Source organism: Suricata suricatta, chromosome 6 (assembly GCF_006229205.1).
Source record: "Suricata suricatta isolate VVHF042 chromosome 6, meerkat_22Aug2017_6uvM2_HiC, whole genome shotgun sequence".
Lineage (NCBI taxonomy): Eukaryota > Metazoa > Chordata > Mammalia > Carnivora > Herpestidae > Suricata > Suricata suricatta.
Genome location: NC_043705.1, coordinates 139,041,141 through 139,064,787, shown reverse-complemented (window position 1 = coordinate 139,064,787; position 23,647 = coordinate 139,041,141). Strand labels below are relative to the sequence as shown.

The 23,647-nt window shown below is 39.3% G+C and overlaps 1 protein-coding gene across 1 annotated transcript in view; it reads right to left on the bottom strand.

Annotated features, from left to right (window-relative positions):
- Positions 1-23,647, bottom strand: part of LOC115293567 (catenin delta-2-like) — a gene marked incomplete at its 3' end in the record, with an annotated part of 535,470 nt that overhangs the window by 374,758 nt on the left and 137,065 nt on the right. Inside the window, exon 2 of the mRNA XM_029941286.1 lies at positions 6,241-6,377. Within this exon, the coding sequence (XP_029797146.1) occupies positions 6,241-6,372 (132 nt within the window). The remainder of the gene's footprint in view (positions 1-6,240; positions 6,378-23,647) is intronic.

Sequence of the window (23,647 nt, the reverse complement as noted above, 5' to 3'; positions counted from 1 at the left end):
ATACTGTGCTCTTTCCCAACATATTCTTTTTAAACAGAGCTAACGGAATTTAAAAATTACAAATATAGAAGCTAAATAAAAATAAAGGCATGCTATCCTCACCATGAGTCAATGTAAAATATCAAGATTTCTTTAGATTCTGTGTAAGATGAATGTTTTAAAGGGCTTTTTTAGTGCCTTCACCTGACATAACATCTATCAAGTACTCTGTGCAGTAGCTTTGCCCAGAGTGGGAGGTCAGAAATGCCTTCACTCCTACTTTCCTCTCTATGAAAAATAATAACAAAAACGATTAAATGCAAGAAAACTTCTGTTTTACTACCTAGGAAATTATCAATATTCTTAATAACGGTACTTAAAATTTCCTCTAAAATCAAGAACATGTTTGCAATCTTTGTGCAAGGTAAAAAACAAAACAAAACAGGGGCGCCTGGACATAATCTCACAGTTTGTGAGTTCAAGCCCCACGTCGGGCTCTGTGCTGACAGCTCAGAGCCAGGAGCCTGGTTCACATTCTGTGTCTCCCTCTCTGCCCCTCCCACATTCACACTGTCTGTCTGTCTGTCTCTCTTTCTCTCTCTCAAAAATAAATAAAAAACAAACAAAAAACAAAAACAAAAAAACAAACAAGAGAAATTACTGTAGCAAGAGTGTCTAGGATTATAAATACTGTCAACTTAAGGAATGTTCTTATTACTATAAGTTACTTGGAGTTTCTAAGTAAATTGACTAGAGTTTTCTTAAAATTTTGTCTATAATTTTTTACATACTTTATACCTTTCTATATATATTTGTCTTATAACTTCATTGCTAAATAGTAGAAGTCAAACTTCAAATCTGTGTATCACCCAGGGGGAGGCACATTTCTAAACACATAGTTGACATTTGATGAACACTACAGAATAAACACAACGAATGAGATACTGGCATATACTATTATATACCTAGAATTTTTATGTAATCTATTCATTTTCAAATGTACTTTGCTAGTTGAATTATTATAAAAAACACATTTATCCGAGTCATAAAATTTTACAAAGATCAATGAACAATATGAGTTCTAAAGGTCTTTACAATGTCCCATAATTTTTCTAGCTTATACAAGAAGACCCGTTTGATTGGCAGCTTTGGAATTGTGTGATGATCAAATGAAACAATAGTTAACTGAAGGAAAAGAAATATTATTTTGAAATAAATATACTTTTAGGTAAGTCATGGTTTTCTGAAGAGCAAAGGAGTACCATGTTGACTTAAGACAAAAATCAAAGACAAGGTGACACAGTGTAAGTGAATGTAAATTCTTATCTAATTGTGCAGATCAACACTGTGACAATTAAAAACCATGAAAACACACAGGCGAAGATCAGGACTACTCCTCTCAGGCAGCCACAGGCCAACATCACTGTGCTTCTCAAAGTCACAGCCCTCCACGTGGGTGACTAGAACACAGGGTCTCCTCATGAGCACTGCTCTGCCATGGTCCCGACCCACCTTTCCAGAGTCAACAGAATTTCACTCTCTTCTTTCATTGTGATCTCATCTCACAGAGTCACGACCTAGGTCTTACCATTAAGTCATTGCTTTCAAGTTCTTGACTTTGAGCACACAGCTCTCAAGCTACCACCATCTACACACACTCACTGCGAACTCATGGTCACTAACAATTTTTCTTTCCCTGCTTCCATTCTATGTCAATTCCAAGATCCATCATGATATCCACTACCTTGTGTCCTTCAACTCCAATGCCTCCCCTCCCCACCTCTGGTTAGCCCAGCTCACTCCAAACAGGTCAATTCAAACTAGCTGACTGTGCCCATCTGATAACAGGGGAAGAAATATCACACTTTCCAACACCAAGCCAGCAGGTGACCTGAGACCATGTGCTTTGCCTCAGTCCCATTCTCATGGGTGAACTGTCTTTGTTCCAAAAGCCATTCTCTTCACTGATGCACCGGCTCCCATTCACCCTCGTCTACCAAGTGACTTTTCTCCCTGATGTTACTTCCCCCCTTTCAAGTGTAATATATTTCTCCTTCTGTGGGTCACCGCCATCATTACAGGGATATCACCAATCCTTTAAAAAAGCCCTTCATTGTTCCTACCCCTTTAAGCCACCCCACCTTTTGGGCTCCTATATGCAATGAATGGCTATCAATCACCCCCTCTACGTTATTTTTCCAAATCATGTGACCAAAGTCATCACATGCTCAACCTCCATCCCCTCTCCTCTTCTGGTGAAGGACACTTATTTACAGGAGAGGAAACAGGAATTAGGTGCCTCTCTTGGAAGGCCTCATAGAGAAACGATAACTTGGAAATGAGACAGACGTGTCTGAAATACTGAAAATTACCCAGAATGTAACATAAATCATGGTTCTATTTATGCTAATATGAAAGTGTAAAATTCATCAGTTAAAAGCAATCAAAATGAAAATTAGAACAAAGAAAAAAATCAGTGAACACCTTTTCATGGAGTTCATGGTCCACGGCTGCTGGGCTCCAGGACTCTAGGACTCGGTTACAAATATCTTCGTCATGCCATACAGGTCACGTGGACACACTTCATGACACAGGGCTGGGCACGATTTAAGTTCGTTCTATGATTATAAACCAGAATTTATTTCTAGGCAGTGTTAACTGCCTGCCTAAAAACTTACATTATTAGTCTCTGTAACAACTTATTCCAATAAACTGTCAAACGGAGTGTTCTTTATACATGTACTTCCTTCATCTTGATTGTACTTTGCATATATAAAGTGCCCAATACATTTAATGAATGAGTAAATAAATTATGCAACCTATCGCTTGGCAGTTAGCTCAGAATACATGGCTGCTGTGATAAAGAATGACTTCTCTCCTGCAAAACTGATGTCCACGGAGACAGCCCTAGGGTGGCACACAAGAGTGAGACCATAAAATTTCTTCCTTCAAACTTTCTAACTTAATAAATAGGGCTTTCAGTCAAGAAAGCTACTTGCCATTAGCACAAAGAGGACCAGGCAAGCCACAGGCAAATGAGCATCTTTATAAATAATTATACACATAATTATTAAAAATCATAAAAGACATTTAACTTCCAAAGTCAGTTTTCTTTGATCTCAGCTAATTTTTTTTCAAGTATATTTAACTTAGCTTTGGCTCCATAGATAATAGCCTAAACTTCAGGAAAAGAAATGATGGAAACCTTAATGAGCATTAAAATCTCCAGTGAAGGAAAAAATTGCTTGTTTGCACCAGGCCACTCCAAGGAAGTCCATGGACCTTGCTGCTGGCTGATCTGACTTCCACAGGGGCACACACTGCCCACAGGGCCTGAGGCCTGAGCCTCGGACATGGAGACTTCCAGTTGATCCACTCAGCTTTCAGAACAGACTTCCATGCCTGCTCACATTAGCTTCCTGCCACAAAAAAATCTCACCTTTGCCATCCCAAAATGAACACTGGACTTTTTTAATTATTCAAAAAGACTCTTCACAATAGGTTTCCATTCAATTCTCATCAAGGATTTGGAAAGACCATTTCATTTACAGGAACGTATTTTTGCATTAAACAGCTTATCCACTCTCTCGACTACAAATATTACTATTTCAGCTGAAGTAGCATCTCCTATTATCCAACTAATACCTATTCCATTCTCCTAATTCTTTCTCCCATTTCTGACTGTCTTTCCTGGACTCTACCTCCATCTAACTGGAAACACACATGGTAACCAATGTTGATAGTTTCACTAATTTCCTCCTACGCTTTTCTAGATGATAAACATAAGCAACAAAAGTATTTATTACGTTGTTTGTTAAAAACAGGATACTAGGGGTGCCTGGGTGGCTCAGTCAGTTAAGCATCCAACTTCAGCTCAGGTCATGATCTCGGGGTTCATGAGTTCGAGCCCCGCATTGGGCTCTGTGCTGACAGCTCAGAGCCTGGAACCTGCTTCGATTCTGTGTCTCCCTCTCTCTCTCTCTCTCTCTCTTCTCCTCTCCCACTCACACACATGTGCTTGCTCGCTCACTCTCTCTCTCTCTCCCTCCCCTCTTAAAAATAAACATTAAAAAAGAAAGATAAGCCTTGTTTTCCAATTCTTCATCAATCAATATTATTCCATTTTTTTTACTATCCCAGATAATTGTGCAATAAACACCCATATACATAAAATTTTATGTTCTAGGTCACTCATTTCTATACTACTTTGTCTAAGCATGACTAATCAAAAGCTATTGAACACTGTAAATGTCAATTTGTAGCAACATACCATTTTAAACAGAGATTACAGCAATACACACTTCCATATGGAGTAACAAAGAATGTGAATTTCTTCAAACCTCAACCCTTAGCTAGATTACAATACATACTAATATCTAAATGTTTGTCTATTTGGTAGATTAATGAAAATCGTTCTCATCTTGAATTTTATGTCCCTGATTAATACAATAGAGTGAAAAACATTTCCATATGTTCACTGGCCTTTGGCATTTTTGCCTAGTTTTCTATTTTCTATTCTGTTATTTCTTTTTCCTTTTCTCCTTTTTTCTCATCAACATTAGGAAGCATTGATATATTAATTATATCAACACTTCATCATATTTTTGGCACATATTTTCTCTTGGCCTATTTTTTTCTACAATTTTGTGTTGAATGTGTCCTTGTGATTCTGAACCCTTAGTTATGTCTTACAGAGAGAACATTCTCTCCATTTTGTACCAACTGGACATTACAGTGATGAGTATGTTGGGTAAGGTAAAATCTCTCTACCGAAATTTTCCTTGTTACTTTCACATACTGATGCTTCCCATGTGATTTTTACACTAATTTGTTCCAGTTTGCCAAAGAGACGATCAGCCATAATATCTTTACTACCACAGCCTGAAGTTTACACGTATATTTGGGAAAGAGTAATTTTATTATGACAATCAAGCTCTTCTGCACGGGATCATCGCAAGCCTTGCCACTTGTTCCTAATGACTTTATGTCTTTTGATAAAATGCTATACTGTACATCAGATAGGTCTTGTCATTTTCTTGTTAAGCTTATTCCTCCTGTTTTATATTTTGTCACTATTCCACATTTACTGGCCCAGTAACATTTCCCAATAATATCTGAATAAGAAACCGTGGCATTCGCCAACTTTAACAAAGCACTATGTTCAGAATGAAAACTGGCATGAACTTCTGCTCCTTTCTTCTATTATACCTTATAAATAATCAGCACACTCATGAGTGGGGTTTTGGAAGCAAACGCGTCAAGGAATACAGCCTGGTGTCTCAAATTCCTGCTTACAGACCATTTTCACAAACCAGATTATCCAATTACTCTACTCAACTTTGCTTTGTGCACCCACTTAGCCATACACTTCCTGACCTGAGGGCACACTTTGACTGAGAGCATCATCGATCCCTTCTGTCAATGGATCTTTCCGCAGCGCATCTATTGATAGCTTGACCACTACTCCTGCATAGACAGCATCCTGGAGTCATAGAACCAAACACAGGATGCCTTTTCCATTTCTTTAAAAAAATTATGATTTATATTTCTAGCATATGCTAAAAGAAGTGAAAATCTCGACCTTCCAGTTTTCTTTCATTATTTACCACCCTTTATTTACAAGAAATATGGCTTTTTGGAAACAATTTTTTTTTCAATCTAAGACTTCACACTTTATTTTCTTACCCACTTTTAAGGCAAAGTAATGTTGGGGGAAGGAGCGTTCAGATTTTAAGTTGTGTTACAGGGAAAGTTCTAAAATGCATTCTTCCAGATCCATCTCAGAAACAGTAGGAAAGGCCAATTTACCTTGACACAATACAGAATTCATCTGCTGTCACACATACTAATTTTTCAGATGTATGGGTATATGTTGATGGTCGATTAGATTTTTTTATTTTCTAAAGACCAATTATTTGGCTTCAGGCATTTAGCAGTATTAAATGTCAGGTCCATCACCAAATCTGCCAAACCTTCATAGGGAATTCTGACTATAAAGTGTTTTGTTTTGTTTTGTTTTTTACCCCCTGTGGAATATTTTTTCAACAAAAGCTGACTAAATCACGAATAGAAGCATAAAACATATTAATCCACTCTTGAAAGCCAATTATAACCGCATTTGAATCTTTTTATACTAAACACCAACATTCTGCTAGAAAATCATGAGTTTCTTCCAAGGTAACTTGAGTCATCATCGTTCATCCAAAAGAACAGCTTCTGAAGCGCTCCCAAAAGTAGGTCACGAAAGCGGAATGTTCCTACCTGTTCTTTGACCGAGGCGAGGATGGCGGAAGTGGTTTCCGTTTCGGAGCCATCCCCGTTGGAGGCGGTCAGGCCAGGGCTCAGGGAGCTGGTCTTCTCTGAGGTTGACGAAGGCTGGTCTGGGACAGGCATAGCTCCTGCAATGCAGAGGGACACGCTTAATGCCATGTGAGACGCCGCCACGGCAAACGGATGCAACTGTAAGGCAACTTTAAGCAGTGCCCTTTGGAAAAATGAAAATGATGAGCTACAGAGAAGGCATACGACCTCATTCTAGAACAGGAAACAACACAAGTAAACAGAACAGTTTCTCCTTTATCATCCCAACCAAATTCTAGGACTCACTCACAAGTTTGTGGTTTGTGTCTGAGGTGAATGGAAGAGGGAAACAAGGAAAAAAGACCAAAGACATGAAGAAGTACTGAGACCTTTCTTTAAAAGGCCAGTTGATTTTTAGATCAACTATTTATTTCTGTTTTATGCCATTTTATTACTTGTATATCGGTATATTTCCATCTCGAAAGAAAAGCTCTTAGATATTCCCCTTTATAAGGAAATCACAAAAATAAATGATCAATAATTTAGAGGCAATTAAGGAAATTCATGAATTAACATACGAAGATTAGTAGCATGAATACTAAATACCTAGCCCACTCCACAAATATTTACCAAGTTCTCTCTCTGTGACCGACAGCAGACAAAAGCTTTTTAAAGCTGCCAAGGCTCATTTGCCACAGTTCATTTTTTGAGTTTATAAAAGAAAGAAGAAACTCAAATAACAGCCGCTCAATTCATCAGTGACACCGTTGTACAGGTTAAAGACAGCATCCCAAAAGTTATTTTTTCCCATAACCTTCCCAAACAAATAAATAAATAAGACAAAAGTTCTTGTCACATACATCATCTAGCGATGCTCATTAGCAAGGGAAATAATAATTAACCAATGACAATCTTTTACCAGGGCACTACAAAACCACTATTCAAATAAAAGTCTGGGAGTAAATGATGGTTGTTTTCTTGCCTCCAACGATCATATTACATGCTCCTCCAGGAATCAGTGCTATGTGAATGTTAAGAGTATTTCCTGTTTTACTGCATCTGAGCAGCCTGGGTGTTACAGTAAACAACGTCATTTTCATAGGAACCCTCACACTGTGGCATTGGCTATATTTGCTGGCAGTTAACAACTCAGGGCTATGCTATCTGAAACGGGTTCTATTGTAGAATGCTCCTTAAAATGTATGAAAAAAAAGTGGTTATCTTTTTTATTATTGGATGTTCCAAATTAGTTGTGATTTGTTTACGTCATTTTTTAAGTAAATTTTTAAATAATATTACCAATGACGATGAGAACAGCACTGAAAAGACAGATCTGTTACAAGCAGAATTTATAGGAGGTTTGGGGAAAATGATATTAGCAAGCAAGTTCTGAGCGAAGAGGAAAGATCAAGTCAAACAGACTTGGGCAAAATGTGACCATGATTAAAAAGCAGAAGGTATTTTAGGTGATGGATACTAACAAGATGAAAGAAAGTGATTTAAATGATTATAGTGGTGGGGTTGGGAAGATAATAATAAAGTACAGTTTATATTCCACTTGCTTGCACATGTAGTATCTTATTTGATCAAGCCTCATAATTATAAGGATTTAGATAAACAGATCAACAAATGCTGTGCCCAGGTAAAAGACCCTGCAGGCCAAGCCCTTCTAATTAGGAAAAGTTTGAGAGATGGGATCCCGGGGGTAAGGGAAGAGGACAAGAAGAAAGGAAAATGGCCATTCTTGTGTGCAAAGTCACCCCTCTCCGTGAACTTGTATCTCTGCCTAGATCTATGTCACTGGCTTCCAAAGGACAACCTCAAGATGAGAACGTATGAGTCTTACATATTTTAAATTATTTTAACTTTCATGTTTTCTAAATTAAAAGAAAATGTTTATTTATTTTGAGAGACAGAGAGAGACAGTGTGAGCAAGGGAGGGGCTGAGAGAGAGGAAGACACAGAATCTGAAGCAGGTTCCAGGCTCTGAGCTGTCAGCACAGAACGTGACGCAGGGCTCGAACCCATGAACCAAGAGATCATCAGCTGAGCCGAAGTCAGATGCTTACCCAACTAAGCCACCTAAGCGCCCCTCATGTTTTCTAAATTTTGTCAGGCCCATGTGAATCTAGGTTCTGGACCAGCAATGTTACATTATTCTTTTTTGACAAAGAAATTGTCTAAGGTCCCAAAGTTGTTTATATAATCCGGCCTAGAACCCGGGTTTTCTCCCTCTTTATTCCTATTTTAGAGTCCTGTGATGTGTTGGCCTATTTCCCAGTACCTGTGGTGCTGCCTTATAAATGCTAGTCTACACACCAATTTCTCTAAAATGTTACTCTTAACAGTAGGAGAGTAACCTGTCATAATAAAATATGGGATTTATAGGCATTGAATCAAAGTATATCCTTAGGCACTGGCCAACTCTGACCCACACACTCTAAGGAATAATTAAGTCTGTTTATCTTCCCCCCTTTCTCCTAATAGCAATGACCAAAAAGAAGTGAAAGCTTCAAGGCTTAGCCCACCGTCCAGAGTTACTGCGAGTCAAGGCAACCTCTGTGCCTGAACGGAAATGACTTGTAATAATTTCCATGGCTTGTAATTTTTCACACCCAGATTTAATTTGCCCATTGGTATATCCCTATTGATGAGTAAGACCACCCAACTTCCACTCCCAATCCTTTTAGCTCAGAGCATGAGAAGAGGAGGGCCCCATGAAGACCACGAGAACCAAGCTGTGGACTGCCTAATGGTAAGTGTAAAAAGCTTTAAGCCTTCTGACTTGGCAGTAAATGGCCAAGTACTTTAGTTTTAATCAGAACTAATCTACCAAAATTAGGAGATAATATATGCAAAATCCAGGAAATCTGGAAAATGTAGAGAGACAATAAGAAAGGAAAAAAACAAAAAGGAAGAGCAATCCTCGGTAATTCTCCCTCCCAAGATAAGTGTATTTACATTAGTGTATGGGTTTAGGCTTCTCTGATAGAATTTTTTCTGATTGAACACATTCTATGTAATGAGTTTTACATAGTGGAGTACTAATGTAATATTTGTGACTTTTTTAAAATTTTGTTCAGCAACATAGCATGAACTATTTTTTTTCATGTTTTTTATTTAGTTTTGAGAGACAGAGAGAGACAGTGTGAGCAGGGGGAGGGTCAGAGAGAGAGGGAGATACAGAATCCGAAGACAGGCTCTAGGCTCTGAGCTAGCTGTCAGCACAGAGCCCGACGTGGGGCTCAAACCCACAGACTGTGAGATCATGACCTGAGCCACTGAGCTAAAGCTGGTCGCTGAACCAACAGAGCCACCCAGGCATCTATTTCTAATGTCAACAAAAATGATTCTACAGTTTAAAAATATAATGCTTAGTATTCATAATGCATCATAGTTTGTTATCTCTTATTTGTAACTTTTACCCTACTTTTACGTCCATGACATTTTCAATAGATAAAGTGGAATTAATGGAATGAGGAACCCGTGCAGGTTTCGGACTTTCAAGACCCAGAACCAATTTTCCTGCTGCCAGTCTGGTTCCACATATCTGCCCAGGAGACTGTCCCCTCCCCACAATGTGAGCAGCACTGACCTTTAGTATCCTCTCCTGCTTTTACCAATTTGATACAGGAAAATTGCATCCCTTTGATTTTGTTTCCCTTTGGCAATGAGTACGGTGGACATTTTCCTCCAGATTTCTTGCTTCTATGCACAACACCTCTTATTCTCTTTATACAATGACTGTGTAAGAAGCGTTTCTTCTAGTCCAATGCTAACCTGCAAATATCTAAACTGCATTTTAGACAGAAGCATCTTCGACATGAGAAAAAGAGACACTAATGACGGACGAATACTGTCCCATGTTAGTGGGTTTGTTCTCTAGCAGAACTTGGTACTAACAAGGTGTATGTGCAGAAATTACAAAGCCACAAGTCACGCTGGGCTTGACTCCACATGCATGAGCAGCGTTATGGACTCAACTGTGTTGCCTCATTCCCCCATCCCTCCCCCACCTCTGCCCCAGATCCATAGGCCGAAGTCCTAATGTGACCATATTTGGACATGGGACCTTCAGGGAGGTCATTTAGGCTAGGTGCAGGTGTAAGCATGGGGGGTATAAGGGTGGAACTGTTGCCCTTACAAAAAAGAGGAAAAGATCAGAGCTCTTTCTCTCCACCTCGTGGGGACACAGAGAGAAGCTAGTGGCCTCATATATAGGCTCATACCCAAGCCAGCACTTCAATCTTGAACTTCTGGCCTCTAGAACCATAAAAAAATACATTTCTGCTCTTTAAGCCTCTTGGTCTGTGGTATCTTATCATGGCAGCCTGGGGCTGGATTGTTCTCGGCTTCTTTCTCTTATCTCCCTCATGAGGCGAGGATGAGGGCACTCGGAAACTGACGTTAGGAGGTCGGTACTATCACGTACAGCTCTCTGTGGACGCCTGCTTCCAAGATGAACCAGAGGCGTCAGGAAAAGGCATGTGCTGCTTCAAGTCAGAAATTTGGAAAAACCAAAGCTCACAAGAGGCTGTGCCCCACTGATGTGAAGTAAGTCTACAGAACAAAACACCACCTTAAGAACATCTATGGGACTCTCACGGATGATGCAACAAGAAATTCAGAAAAGTTGGCTCGGATGAAAAAAATAGCAAAAGCAAGTAGCCTTCAGATACAGAGCATCCTTCTCATCATATTTGATAAGATTTCATGAGGTCCAAATAAATATTCTAAGCATTCATTTCCCAAAAGTGAGTTTGGGATATAAACTTATACGTTATAATCTTATGTGCACTTTGGAAGGCCAAACTCTCTTGCTCTCAATTTAAGGACCATATTTGAGGCTATATTTTGTGGACCACAAGTATGGTAGCCTCTACCAACATATGGCTAGTTAAGTCTTGATAACATCACAAAAAAGAAAATAAAATTCTTCTTTTACATTTTATAAGTATTCAAACATTCTTTCTTTGGACACTTCTGCCCAGCAACTGATGACTTCCTTGGAGGAGGTCACCAAGAATGTAAGCAGTTCTTGGTAATCAGTTATCCCATAAGCCAGACCTGGGCAACTATAAGCCCCCTACTTCCTCCCCTGTCCTTGGAATGAACGTGTGTCTGCTTGCCTTCCCCACCCCCAGAAGCCGCTCCAAGAATATAGCCTTGTGGTAGAAATGTGGTGTTGAGGTATGTGACTGAATCCAGTTAAGGTCTATATAAACTTTGACTATTCTGGCCAGTGGCCAGTATAGAAATCTACTTATCCGGTAGCCATCCAAGATGAACCTTATAAACAAGTTGCTTGTGTATTCAGCCTGTCCCCTACCACTCTAGAGTGGTCTGCTGTTTTCTTCAGTCTCTCCCTGCCCTCTGAGTATGGGCTCCAGTTTGCAAACCGACAGACCTTGACACCAGGTATGGTCACATTCAAAAATTAACAGATGGACTCTGGTGTCACGAAATTATCCAATTCAATGGCCACCGTTCTCATGCTACCTTTACTTGATTTCCTCCTGATTCAGCAATAAGCCCCTTTGGTCATGATGAGGTCTTTGCTCCTGCTGAGCTGGGTACCCTCTGTCTGTAACCTGTGACCTGTCATCCTTTCAACCGCCTCTTATTCTGTCACTGCCAGGCCCTCACACTGTGTTATCACAGGGACCCGTTTCTTTCTTCTCCCAGGTTGCAGGTCCCACCTACTTCAAATTCCAGAATCACCAAATCCATTGCATACTGTGGGAATGAAATATATTTCATTAGCTAGACTTGCACTGTCCAGTATGGTAGCCTCTACCAACATATGGCTAGTTAAGTCTCGATAACATTAAAAAACCAGTTTACTAGTTGCAGTGTTCATATTTCAAGTGCTCAAGAGCCACATGTGCCCAGTGGCTACCATACTGGAGAGTAAAAGTGTAGATTTCCTGGCTGCAGAAAGTTCTTTTGATGGCCTTGATCTATACCCGACAGTTAACTCCTTGATGTAATCTTTTACCTGTAGCTCTATGCTTGGCAATAGCTGATGAGAAAGGGTCATTGGAAACATATTTTGAAAGGAGAACTTTCAGGATTACTGACAGGTTGCACGCTGTACGGAGGCAAAGAGAGAGGAGTCTAGATGATTCCAAGGTTTGGTCTGAGTGACTGGACAGCAGCTAAAACGCTGACACTCTGGGTAAAATATCTAAGAGGCAATGGCAGGTGACCCTGCATACAAGCTACCACGCAAAGTACATCCATCCCTGAGTCTTATTCCCTGTTAAGATGAGGGCGGCTGAGACCAGCCCAGGCCAAAACCTACACTTTGGCATGAACTGGGGAATATAAAGATTGATGATTTCTGAACATTGCGTATCAAACCATCCCCCCCTCTTTTCCTTGTCTTCAGGCAAGTCCCTTTTTATCTTTTACTTTTATCTTTTACCTTTACTTTTTTTATGTTCTTTATTTATTTTTGAGAGACAGAGAGAGACAGCATGAGCAGGGGAGGGTCAGAGGGAGGGAGACACAGAATGTGAAGCAGGCTCCAGGCTCTGAGCTGTCAGCACAGAGCCCGATGCGGGGCTTGAACCCACAAACTGAGATCATGACCTGAGCCGAAGCTAGACGCTTAGCCAACTGAGCCACCCAGGTGTGCCCGTCTTTACTTTTTTTTAGTTGCTAGAGATTTCTAGAATTCTTCTCACCTTCCTTTAGCTTTAGCCAATGACTTCAACTTAAGACTCTCAGACTTTAACTTCCTTGACCCTCACACCAAACTAACAAACACATCCCCATGTGTATGCAGCCACACCTAAAGTTCTTTCTTTCCCTAACATGGCCCACCCTCTTCAATACAGTGCCCAACCCTGGTCTTGATCCTATGTTCCAAAACACAAAAATATTAGTGCAATAGACTGACCTGTAGCTTTGCCTACCTTTAAGGCCTCACTTTCATAATTCTCCATTATGGTTGCAGCCCAGTGAGGAACAAAACTGGCCATTAGAATGCCTCAAAAACTATCGTATATATATACACATATATATAACTTATATATAAAATCTTTTATATTTTATATATAAAATATTTATATTTATATACTAATTATGCATATAATCATATTATATATAACAAATATATTTATATATAAATGTTTATATTTATATAAATATTTATGTTTGTAAGTATAAGTTTAATATTTATAAATATTAAAAATATATTTACAAATATAAACTTAATATTTATATATAAAATATTTATATTTATATAGAAGTATATAGAATTATGCATAATATATAAAAGTATATAAAGTTATATATAATATACAGATTATATAAACACTATATATTACATATAAATTATACTATATGCTAATATTTATAAATATTGTATATTTATATAAGTATAAATATATTTATGAATATAAATATATTGAGATATAAATATAAATTAATTCATATTAATAATAAAATAATAACTATACACTTAAATAAATATATACATACATTTATGGATCCAATTTGATGTTTTAAATATTTATTTTTGAGGGGCAGAGGCAGAGCAGGGGAGGGCGGAGGCTAAGGGAGAGAGAAGCCCAAGCACTGTCAGCAGGGAGCCTGGCGTGTGGCTCCTACGCTCACACCGTGAGTCATGACCCACGCCGAAATCCAGAGTCACAGGCTTAACCGACTCAACCACTCAGGCACACCTCAATTTGATATTTTAAAATTGTCTATAATTGAATGTATGGGATTTTTATAACCTTCCACTCCACAGGGGACATGTAAGACAGCATGTAAAACTGAAGCATCAGCATAAGCCTATTATTAATATTAGTTTGCAGAGAATGTGTGGATTCACATGAAATAGTGATATAAAAAATATTGAACACCTCATTTGTGCAATCACTCTGGTCACCAAGACTGCAATTCAGTATTTGCAAGTAATAGGTCACAACCCAGAAAAATAAGTCCAGCATTGTTCTCAGATGCACTCTGCACACATAAAAATATATCCATCCTTGCTCCTTTCTTTTAAAAAGGAATTTAAAATTACACCTTGTCCTGGGGCGCCTGGGTGGCTCAAGTGGGTTAAGCCTCCGACTTCAGCTCAGGTCACGATCTCGTGGTTTGTGAGTTCGAGCTGGGCATCAGGCTCTGTGTTGACAGCTCAAAGCCTGGAGCCTGCTTTGGATTCTGAATCTCTCTCTCTCTGCCCCTCCCCTCTCACACTGTCTCTCTCTCTTTCTCTCTCTCAAAAATAATCATTAAAAAATTTTAATTTTTTGAAATTAAAGAGCAAGCAAGAGAGAAAGAGAGGGAGAGAAAGAACCCCAAGCGGGTCTCAATCTCAGGAACCCGGAGATCATGACCTGAGCAGACACTTAACTGACTGAGCCACCCAGATGCCCCTGACATGACACTTTTTAATTCTGACTCCAGAAAGCGACTTTTTCAAAACCCCACTGGGACTAGTGTACAGCTTTGGCTCAAACGGCAGAGCAGGTAAACCCAGGTCAAGCCATCAGGTAAGCAGCATCTGGAGTTTCCCGGGCATGACACCTACAACTCACAACCTGCAAACGGAACCTGGCACTATTTAAGGAGAGCACCATGCAGGAAAGAAGGGGCAGGGAGCCATTTACAGAACATGCAACTACAAGGCAAGACCAGGAGGTAGAGAAATGTCCAATTCTATCTGATCATCTGGGGTGAGGCAAGAGATGTTCCTCCCAGAATCGAAGACACAAGGTCACTTGTCGCTACAGTGAAAGATGCGGTGGCAGAGTGGAGAGACGTGGGATCTGAGTGTTAGAGTCACATGTGGGACCCAGGGGGATGCATGTTCTACTTGTGTGTGTGGGCAGGTGGGGGAACAGTAGGAAGATGGACGTACAATGTGGAAGTTCAGAAAGTCTACTTCGTTGAGGAGGATGGGACCAACCTAAACAGCACCACAGACCTCGGGCCCACCAGAATAGTATTCTTGGTGACAAATTGCATCTGAGGGTAAAGTGGAGGCTCCTGTAGAGCTACAGAGCGAAAGAAATGGCAGTGCTCATGCTTGGGAGCATCATACCATCAGCCGAGTTCTACCAAAACGAGGTCAGGGAGGACGAGAGCCGGACTTCCCTGGGGGGCTCACAATCCTGTTTTCTAAAGCATGATCTCAGGCATTTTCACCTAGGATGTTATGACATTATAAATGACATTCTGCCAACAGTTTATTTTTCTTTAAAAAATATTGGTGGGGCGCTGGGGTGGCGATTTCAGCTCAGGTCACGATCCCATGGTTCATGAGATCCAGCCCCGCACTGGGCTCTGCGCTGACAGCGTGGCCCCTGCTTGGAATTCTCTCTCCCCTGCTCGCTCGGCCCCTGCCCCGTTTAGGCACACCCTTTCTGTCTCTCTGAAAATAAATAAATAAAACATCTTAAGACCTACTGAAAAGGCGGTGCTTCTGGAAAAGGAGCCAGCAGAAAGCGGTGAGTCCCTGTCCCCTCCTGTCCCCTCCTGTCCCAGCCGCGCTTATAATCTGGAGGGGAAACAGGGCATGTGCTTTGACCACCCAGAGACAAGGTCAGATCCCAACAGGTGAGAGGCCAGGAGTGGGATCTCGCACATTCCTCAGCCACGCTCGGGGTGCCCACACCTGAGCACAGGGACAAGCAGAGCAAAGACAGTGGCTTGGCTGGTGGACATTGGAAAGGTGGACATTGCTTGCAGAGAGAAAAGGGTCAGAATGGATCTATAAACTGAGATGAGCAGGCAGGAAAGCCAGGAAGCACCCGGGGCTGGCAATCAGGGAGCATTCGGAGGCGAGACTAGAAACAGAGGGAGGAAACCGGGGTAGCTGCCATGCTGCTGGGACTTAATAATGCTTTCATTTGCAAGTGACAGAAAATCCATCCCAAATGGCTTAAAGGAAAAAGGAAGCAAAAGTCACATTAAGAAGCATCCCAATTTCAAAAACATTAAAAGATTTTTACAATCCCGGAAGACATATGATCATTACAGCTCATCGTGATCAATGCACCACTGGAGGAAGGTGCATGTTACAAAGGTAAGAGGCGGAGGAAGGGGCTTGCATGGTCGAGCCGTGTAGAAGTACTGCAGGGAAGAGGAAATGCATGCGTGAACACAGAAACCTTCAAATTAACATCCGTAACGTATAAAGGTAGCCATCCCTTGTAGCTTTCTACTAATTCCACCTTTGTCTCCATTTACAGCAGGAATATATCTGATGAAACGAATGACTGTGATAAAAGCAAAATAAAGTTTCAGGGTCGATCTTCCCTAAAAAGACAGTGACCCACTTCTGAAATCAATAGCCATCCTAGCTCCCTCAGACACGCCAAGGGATGTTTCACCAACCAATTTCATGGCTTTGCTAAGCTAGAGGGACATTTCTCTTTATGCCAGAGAAATCAAGTCCGAGATTCTATAATTACAGATGCAACCCAGTAACTGTAAGCTAAAGAGAAATTGAAACAGGCACAATACCTGAAATTTTGGCTCTCCGTGAATAGGAGGAAAAGTTCTGAAACCTTCTATAATAAAGAGGCTCAGCGGTAGACTGACTATTCTTCTGGCTGAAACTTCAAAGAAGCATGCTTAGCACAGCGCCCAGTACAGTACTGTTCACACACAGCGACTGCCCAGAACGCGCTGTCACTGCCAAATGCCCCAGGCGCTGGACGCACCCCCGTCCCCTACATTGTGTCTTTGCAAGATGCCGAACAATAGCATCTAAGCCCTCAAGTGAAAAACAGTGTGCCTTCTCAAAGACTCTCTCTAACGGCGTTTTAAACAAATACACAGTTTTCCGTTTTGTGGTCTTCTACTTAATCACAGATTGACATGAGGAAATCTGGTACCAAAAAAAAAAAAAAATCATGCCATAGAGCCAGTCCACAACAGTTTTACTACTGTGAACGACCAACTCTGATTGTCACAATCTATTAAATAGAAAGTCCCCCAAATGCTGGCCACACACTGGCCTGCGACATGTTCTCACTTCATAGTACTTGGAAGTGTCCATTCAAATTATGGCAATTTGCCCCTCATATTGATTCCAAATACGTATCTGCCACTCGACAATTTCTCAAGATACTAAAGCACAACCACACATTTTTTTTTTCAGAAATACTATCAATGGACAGCCAAAGACAAAACCTTGCACTGCAAGTATCCATACTTTTTTTTAAACTTTTTTAAAAATGTCTTTTATTTATTTTTGAGAGGCAGAGAGAGACAGTGCGAGCAAGGGAGGGTCAGAAAGAGAGGGAGACACAGACCCTGAAGCAGTCTCCAGGCTCTGATCTAGCTGTCAGCACAGAGCCCGACGCGAGGCTCGAACCCACAAACCGTGAGATCATGACCTGAGCCGAAGCCGGACGCTTAACCAACTGAGCCACCCAGGCTCCCCAGTATCTATCCTCTTTAGAAAACACGTTTGATCCTTCAAAGCAGGAAGACTGCCAATCAGTGTTTTAAATTTAGTTCTAGAACAGAGTTTCAACTACTACACAACTTTAGTTGCTAATACTGACTTAGAAACCTTTTAAACAAATCTACTAGCCTTAAAAGAAAAACAATTACATAAAACAAAAACTGAAGAGAGTCATAATAATTTTTGATAGTTATCAAAATATGTTGACTTTTATGCACACAAGAAATTTTGTAATTTTAAATGATATAATTAGCTTACTAAAACACACTTCAAAGAAAAGGTGAAGCTTTGCATACACAGTAAATTTAAATCATGTGTGTAGAGGTTTAATCTTAGTTGTGAAGGGTACATAGCAAAGAACCTCTCTTATTTTTTGAACTATATAGTCATTAAATACACACAGGAGTTCAAATATCCTGGTACGTGATCAATAAATCATTTTAAATGAATGAATGATTAGATATTATGAAAAGGTGACTATCTATCCCTAACCCGACTTTTGTGTCAGTTTGTTTTCTGTTTACTAGTCTGTTTCTATGAGATAAGCATTTTTAGATTCCACACACAAGTGATACCATATTTTGTCTTTCTTGTCAGACCTATTTCATTTAACATAATCCCTCAAGGCCTGTCCACATTGTCACAATCAGCAGGATTTTCTTTCTCATGGTTGAAAAATACTTTACACACATACACACACACACACACACACACACACACACACACACACAATTTTCTTTATTCATTCACCCGCTTGTCTGTTGATGAACACTTAGGTAGTTTCCGTATCTTGGCTACCATAAGTTACACTGCAATGAACCTGGAGTGCGATCTCTTAAAGATCCTATTTCTATTTCCTTCTTTTTAAAAAATTTTTTTTAATGTTTATTCATTTTTGAGAGACAAAGACAGAGCGTGAGTTGGGGAGGAGCAGAGAGAGGGAGACACAGAATCTGAAGCAGGCTCCAGCTCTGAACTGTCAGCACAGAGTCTGATGCAGGACTTGAACCCACGAACCAGGAGATCATGACCTGAGCAGAAGTTGGACACTTAACCGACTGAGCCACCCAGGCGCCCTCATTTCCTTCTAATATACACTCAGACGTGTATAAGATGGGTCAATGGCAATTCTATTTTTAATATTTTAAAAAGCTTCCTAATGTTTTCCATAGTGGCTGAACCCATTTTCGTTCCCACCAATAGCGCACGAGGGCTCCCTTTCCTCCATATTTTTGCCAACACTTGTTATCGCTTGTCTTTTTGATCATGGCCATGCTAACAGGTGTGAGGTGCTATCTCACTGCAGTTTTGATTTGCAATGATTTGATTTCCCTGATGACTAGTGATGCTGGCACCTTTTCATGTACCAGTTGGCCATTTGTATCCTTTTTGGAAAAATGTCTACTCAATTTCTCTGTCCATAAAATGACATTTAAACTATAGAATCTATCAGACAAAAAGCTGATTCCAACCACAGAGAAACACAAGTCATCTTTCACTCTATTACTTGTCAAGTGAGTGTTATAATTCCTTATAACACTTAATCCATTTTACTATAACTATAGATAAAAATCTTCTGATCCATCAAATATAAAAAGTAATTATTAATAACTTCATTTTACAAATGGAGAACAATGAGTCTTGGAAAAAATATAAAGCAAGTCCAGTCTCAGAAGTCAGATGTCAACAGTGGTTAAGGATTTTCACACAAATATCTGACATTCAATACTCGAATGTAACAGTTCTTTTACACTACAAATCTGATCACAAACAACACTCATTGGTTTCAGGAAAGATTTTCTTTTTTTGACAATTTTAGATAAATCCTTAGGTTCTGACACTAAGATACTAATTACTATTGAGATATTGAGGAGAGGATGCCCTCTTGAAGTCCTCATGATGCCAGCATCTTTTTAATGTGTTACAAAGCCCATCATCTTCCAAGGGATCAAGTCTGTTCAGATCTCTAAAGGCAAATTTTAGCACAGCTGTTTGAAAAAAAATTCTCTTTGTTTCCATTTATTGTATACAATCATACCGTATCTTAAATCTCAGACATGAGTAAATAGGCTTATAATAATATATTTCGATCTAAAAATAATATTTAACATTTTAAAGTTCATTTGTATCATGTTTCTACTTTATCTTTTAAAATGAATGATTCTAAGTTTGAGAAAAAGTCTCTTTCCAGCATTAGGCTTCCCACCTCCTACTTTCTTCTTTCTCCTTTTTCTAAATATTTACAACATCTCCCTTGATCAGCAGGCACCACTGTTTAATACGCAAGTTGTTCCTTGATGAGGTCAAATTTTTAAATATTTAGTTATAAGATTAGTCAATAATAAGAGCTTGAATATATATATATATATATATATATATATATTATTTGAGAGAGAGTCAGAGAGAGAGAATGGGAGAGAGAAGGTGCAAGCAGGGTAGAGAGGCAGAGGGTGAATCTTAAGCATGAAGTCTGACACAGGGCTCAATCCCTGACCCTGGAGTCATGACCTGAGCCAAAATCAAGATCAGGCATTCAACTGACTGAGCCACCCAGGCACTGTGATATATTAACAAATTTAAAGCAAATACACATAACCTCTATAAAAAGAAGCTGTGGCTTTGTGTCCAGACAGAAAAATGAAATTTCTGCCAATTAAGTAGGAAGCTTATACTTTTGATGTGGCAGTATTTTGGTGTAGCTCGTGATCTTTCTGGAAGGAGAGGTCCAAAAGTAAATAAATTGGATTATAATTTACATTTTTATGCCTCTATTTTGTTGACAAACTTTCGTGATCCCCAAAAGATGAAATTCCAATTAACCAAAGCTATTTTTTAAAGGAGAAAATGGTTTAAAGATCTAGCTAATGTAAAAAACTCAACAGTGTGCAAGTACTGTACTAAAGGTACAGTAAAAAGCACTTAAGATTGAAGCTTTTTTTTAAATAAAAATTGAAGGGTCTTAAGAAAATAATACTCAAAGATGAACAGCATATTTCTTAAAAACCCCAATTATCTAAACACTGCTTAAGCATATAGATTTTGGTTAGAAAAATCATAAATATTCTCTTTTATGTACCTTTCCAACAATCAGGCATCCTTTCAATTAATTACAGTATTTCTTAGATGAAAAAACAATAAAAAATGAATATCAATATCATGCCAGTCCTCATAGGAATGCGGAAGAATAATACCTAGTTAGGTAATAGCTATGGCAGTATATTTAAAAATTTAAGTTACAGTTGACTATTTTTACAAGACAATATAATAATATTAACTGTATACTTACTATGGACTCGGAGTCCTTCTAAGCTCTTCACCGTTATTGACACAAGTAACATAACAGCCCTGCACTGCCCTTTTATTATTACCCCCCTTTTCGCCAAAAAGAAACTCAGGTCCCGAGAAATTAACTTCCCCAAAGAAACAAGGAAAAAAGTGCTGTTTAAAGCAGCACAACCTATGGTTCTCAATCACTGTGTGCTGCTAATCTGTACCTCTTTTAATACTGCACAAAGTTAGAAAATAATTCATTAATTTCAAAATAATTCACTGCCCACAGAGCACGTGCCAGGCTTGGTACTACACATCGAGTACTGGATGTAAACGATAAATAGAGAGAGGAAGAGGAGTTACGACGGGGTTGGGGGTGGAGGATAATGAATATAGAAATTGGATCTAAAGGATAGATCTTTATGTGGAAAATATATACAATGGACTATTACTCAGCCGTGGAAGAGCGAGATCTTGCCATTGGCAACAACACGGGTGGACCTAAAGGGTAAAATCCCAAGTGAAATAAATTGGACACAGAAGCACGAATACCATATGATTTCACTCATATTTGTTATTTAAGAAAGAAAGCAAATGAGCAAATGAAGGAAAAATGCGTAAAGAAAAAGAGTCGTAAAAACTGAGAATAAACGGGTGCTTGCCAGAGGGGAGGTGGGTGGGGGGATGGGTGCGATAGATACAGGGGATTAAGAGGTATAAAGTTCCGACTACAAAATAAGTCGCAGAGATGAAAAGTACAGCACAGAGGAAACCGTCAGTAAAACTGTCATCCCCTTGTCCGGTAACAGATGTGACCATTATGGTGCGAGGCCCTGAGTAACACGCAGAACGGCTGAACAATTATGCTGCACGCCTGAAACTAATGTAACACTGTGCGTTAACCACACCTTAGTAAAAAAATAAAAACACAAAAATAAAGAAAATGTGGATCTGTGCTGTAAAGAGGGCAAGTTCGTAAGTGGGAATGCCTTCAGAAAGCTTGTTTTGGTGTCCCAGTGCCTAGCACGATGACCGGCATGCATCCTCCATTTTGGAACCCTACCGGAGTGGCTCTCACCGGACCTGCGGTCACCTGTCCATTCCACAGCGCACAGGGCCCTCCTGCCCTCACTGCTTAAGGAGCAGCTTACCGGAAGCTAGCTAGGTTGCCTCCAAATCCATTCATTCCAGTTTAACTTGTAATTCTATTAAATATACATAAACCAAGGAGATATAATTGCATCAAGAATAAGCTTTTGTTTCTTTAAGAATGCTTTGGTGAAACTCCTTGAAGGCAACCTGTTTTACAAAACCATGGGATTAATTATAGATGAGATAATTACAAGGGGCTAAGGAAAAAATTATAAATACATATAGGAATTCCTTCTTCAAAATGCTTCACAAATGCCCTAGATTCCTTACTTGCTTTAAAGAAATGGAATGGGAAATCATAGAGAATGGAAAGAGGAGAGAGTAGGGCTGGGGAGGGCTCTGCAGGAATATTTAGTCAGCACTTATGAGCGCCACCATACTTAAATAAATGACCTAGGTTCTACAGAGCAAGTGAACAATTAAATTGAAACCAAACGAATACAGCTTTAAATGGTTTTAAAAAATGATTCCCTATTTTAAATGACTTCTCTTTACTCACTGGTTCAATGTCTGGAATAAAAGAGGCTTTACCAACCAACCAGTGTCGCCATACTTATTTGCTGAGTGAGTGAATGAATGAATGAATGAGTGAGTGAATAAGTGAATGCACAGTAAGTAAGGTCATTCTTAACCTAGTCTGTCTGTTAAGTGATTATTCAGTTGGTATGTATATTGTATGAGCATTTGTTTTGCCTGGACTCATTGACGTACTTGATCAATTAGTCATTTATTAACTTACTTAAGAGACAAGTGGCTATTGCTACTTGTTGATGTCAGGAATTCCACCAAAGAAAACGATGCCGGGTTTTGAAAGAACCTTTTGTTCCCACAGATTCCGCCTTTGTTCCCTTATGACTTTATGCCTGTTCATGGCATCGCAGGAGGCAATGCGGGCTGACCGACGGCCTTTATGAAACAGTAAGTACTCTAAGGACGATGCTGAATTTAAATTATACAAGTGACTGAATTTCAATTTAGAATAACAAATCTACACGTCATCTTATTGGAAAATCATTAATTTCTGTGTACCACATATGTAATTTACACAATTGAGGGAACAAATGTCTCTCAATTAACTGTTTGAAGAATAGAATCTCCCTGAAATTTGAACACAGGATTAAAGTTCCATTGATATGTTGAATGAATTGAGCAAAATAGGATAAAGAACATTAATCAAAAATTAATTTGTAGATTTCATTTTCAAGAGTCATGCTTTAATCACTGCATACGTAACTAGAGAAAACTGAATAATAATGTATTGAATTTCAATTCATATATTTAAATACATACCATACTGCACAGATTCATCATTAAATTCAAGTTATTAGAGTTATGATATAATGATTTAGGAACAAACAACCTCAGACTAGATGATGAGCCTCATCTAAATACAGCGTGCTTCTTAGGCTGGATAAGACCTTAGCAAGTTGCCATGTAAGCATGTGTAGGATGTAAAACGAAGGTCTACATCATATGCAATTTTATACCGAAAAAATGTAGCTTATATTGGTT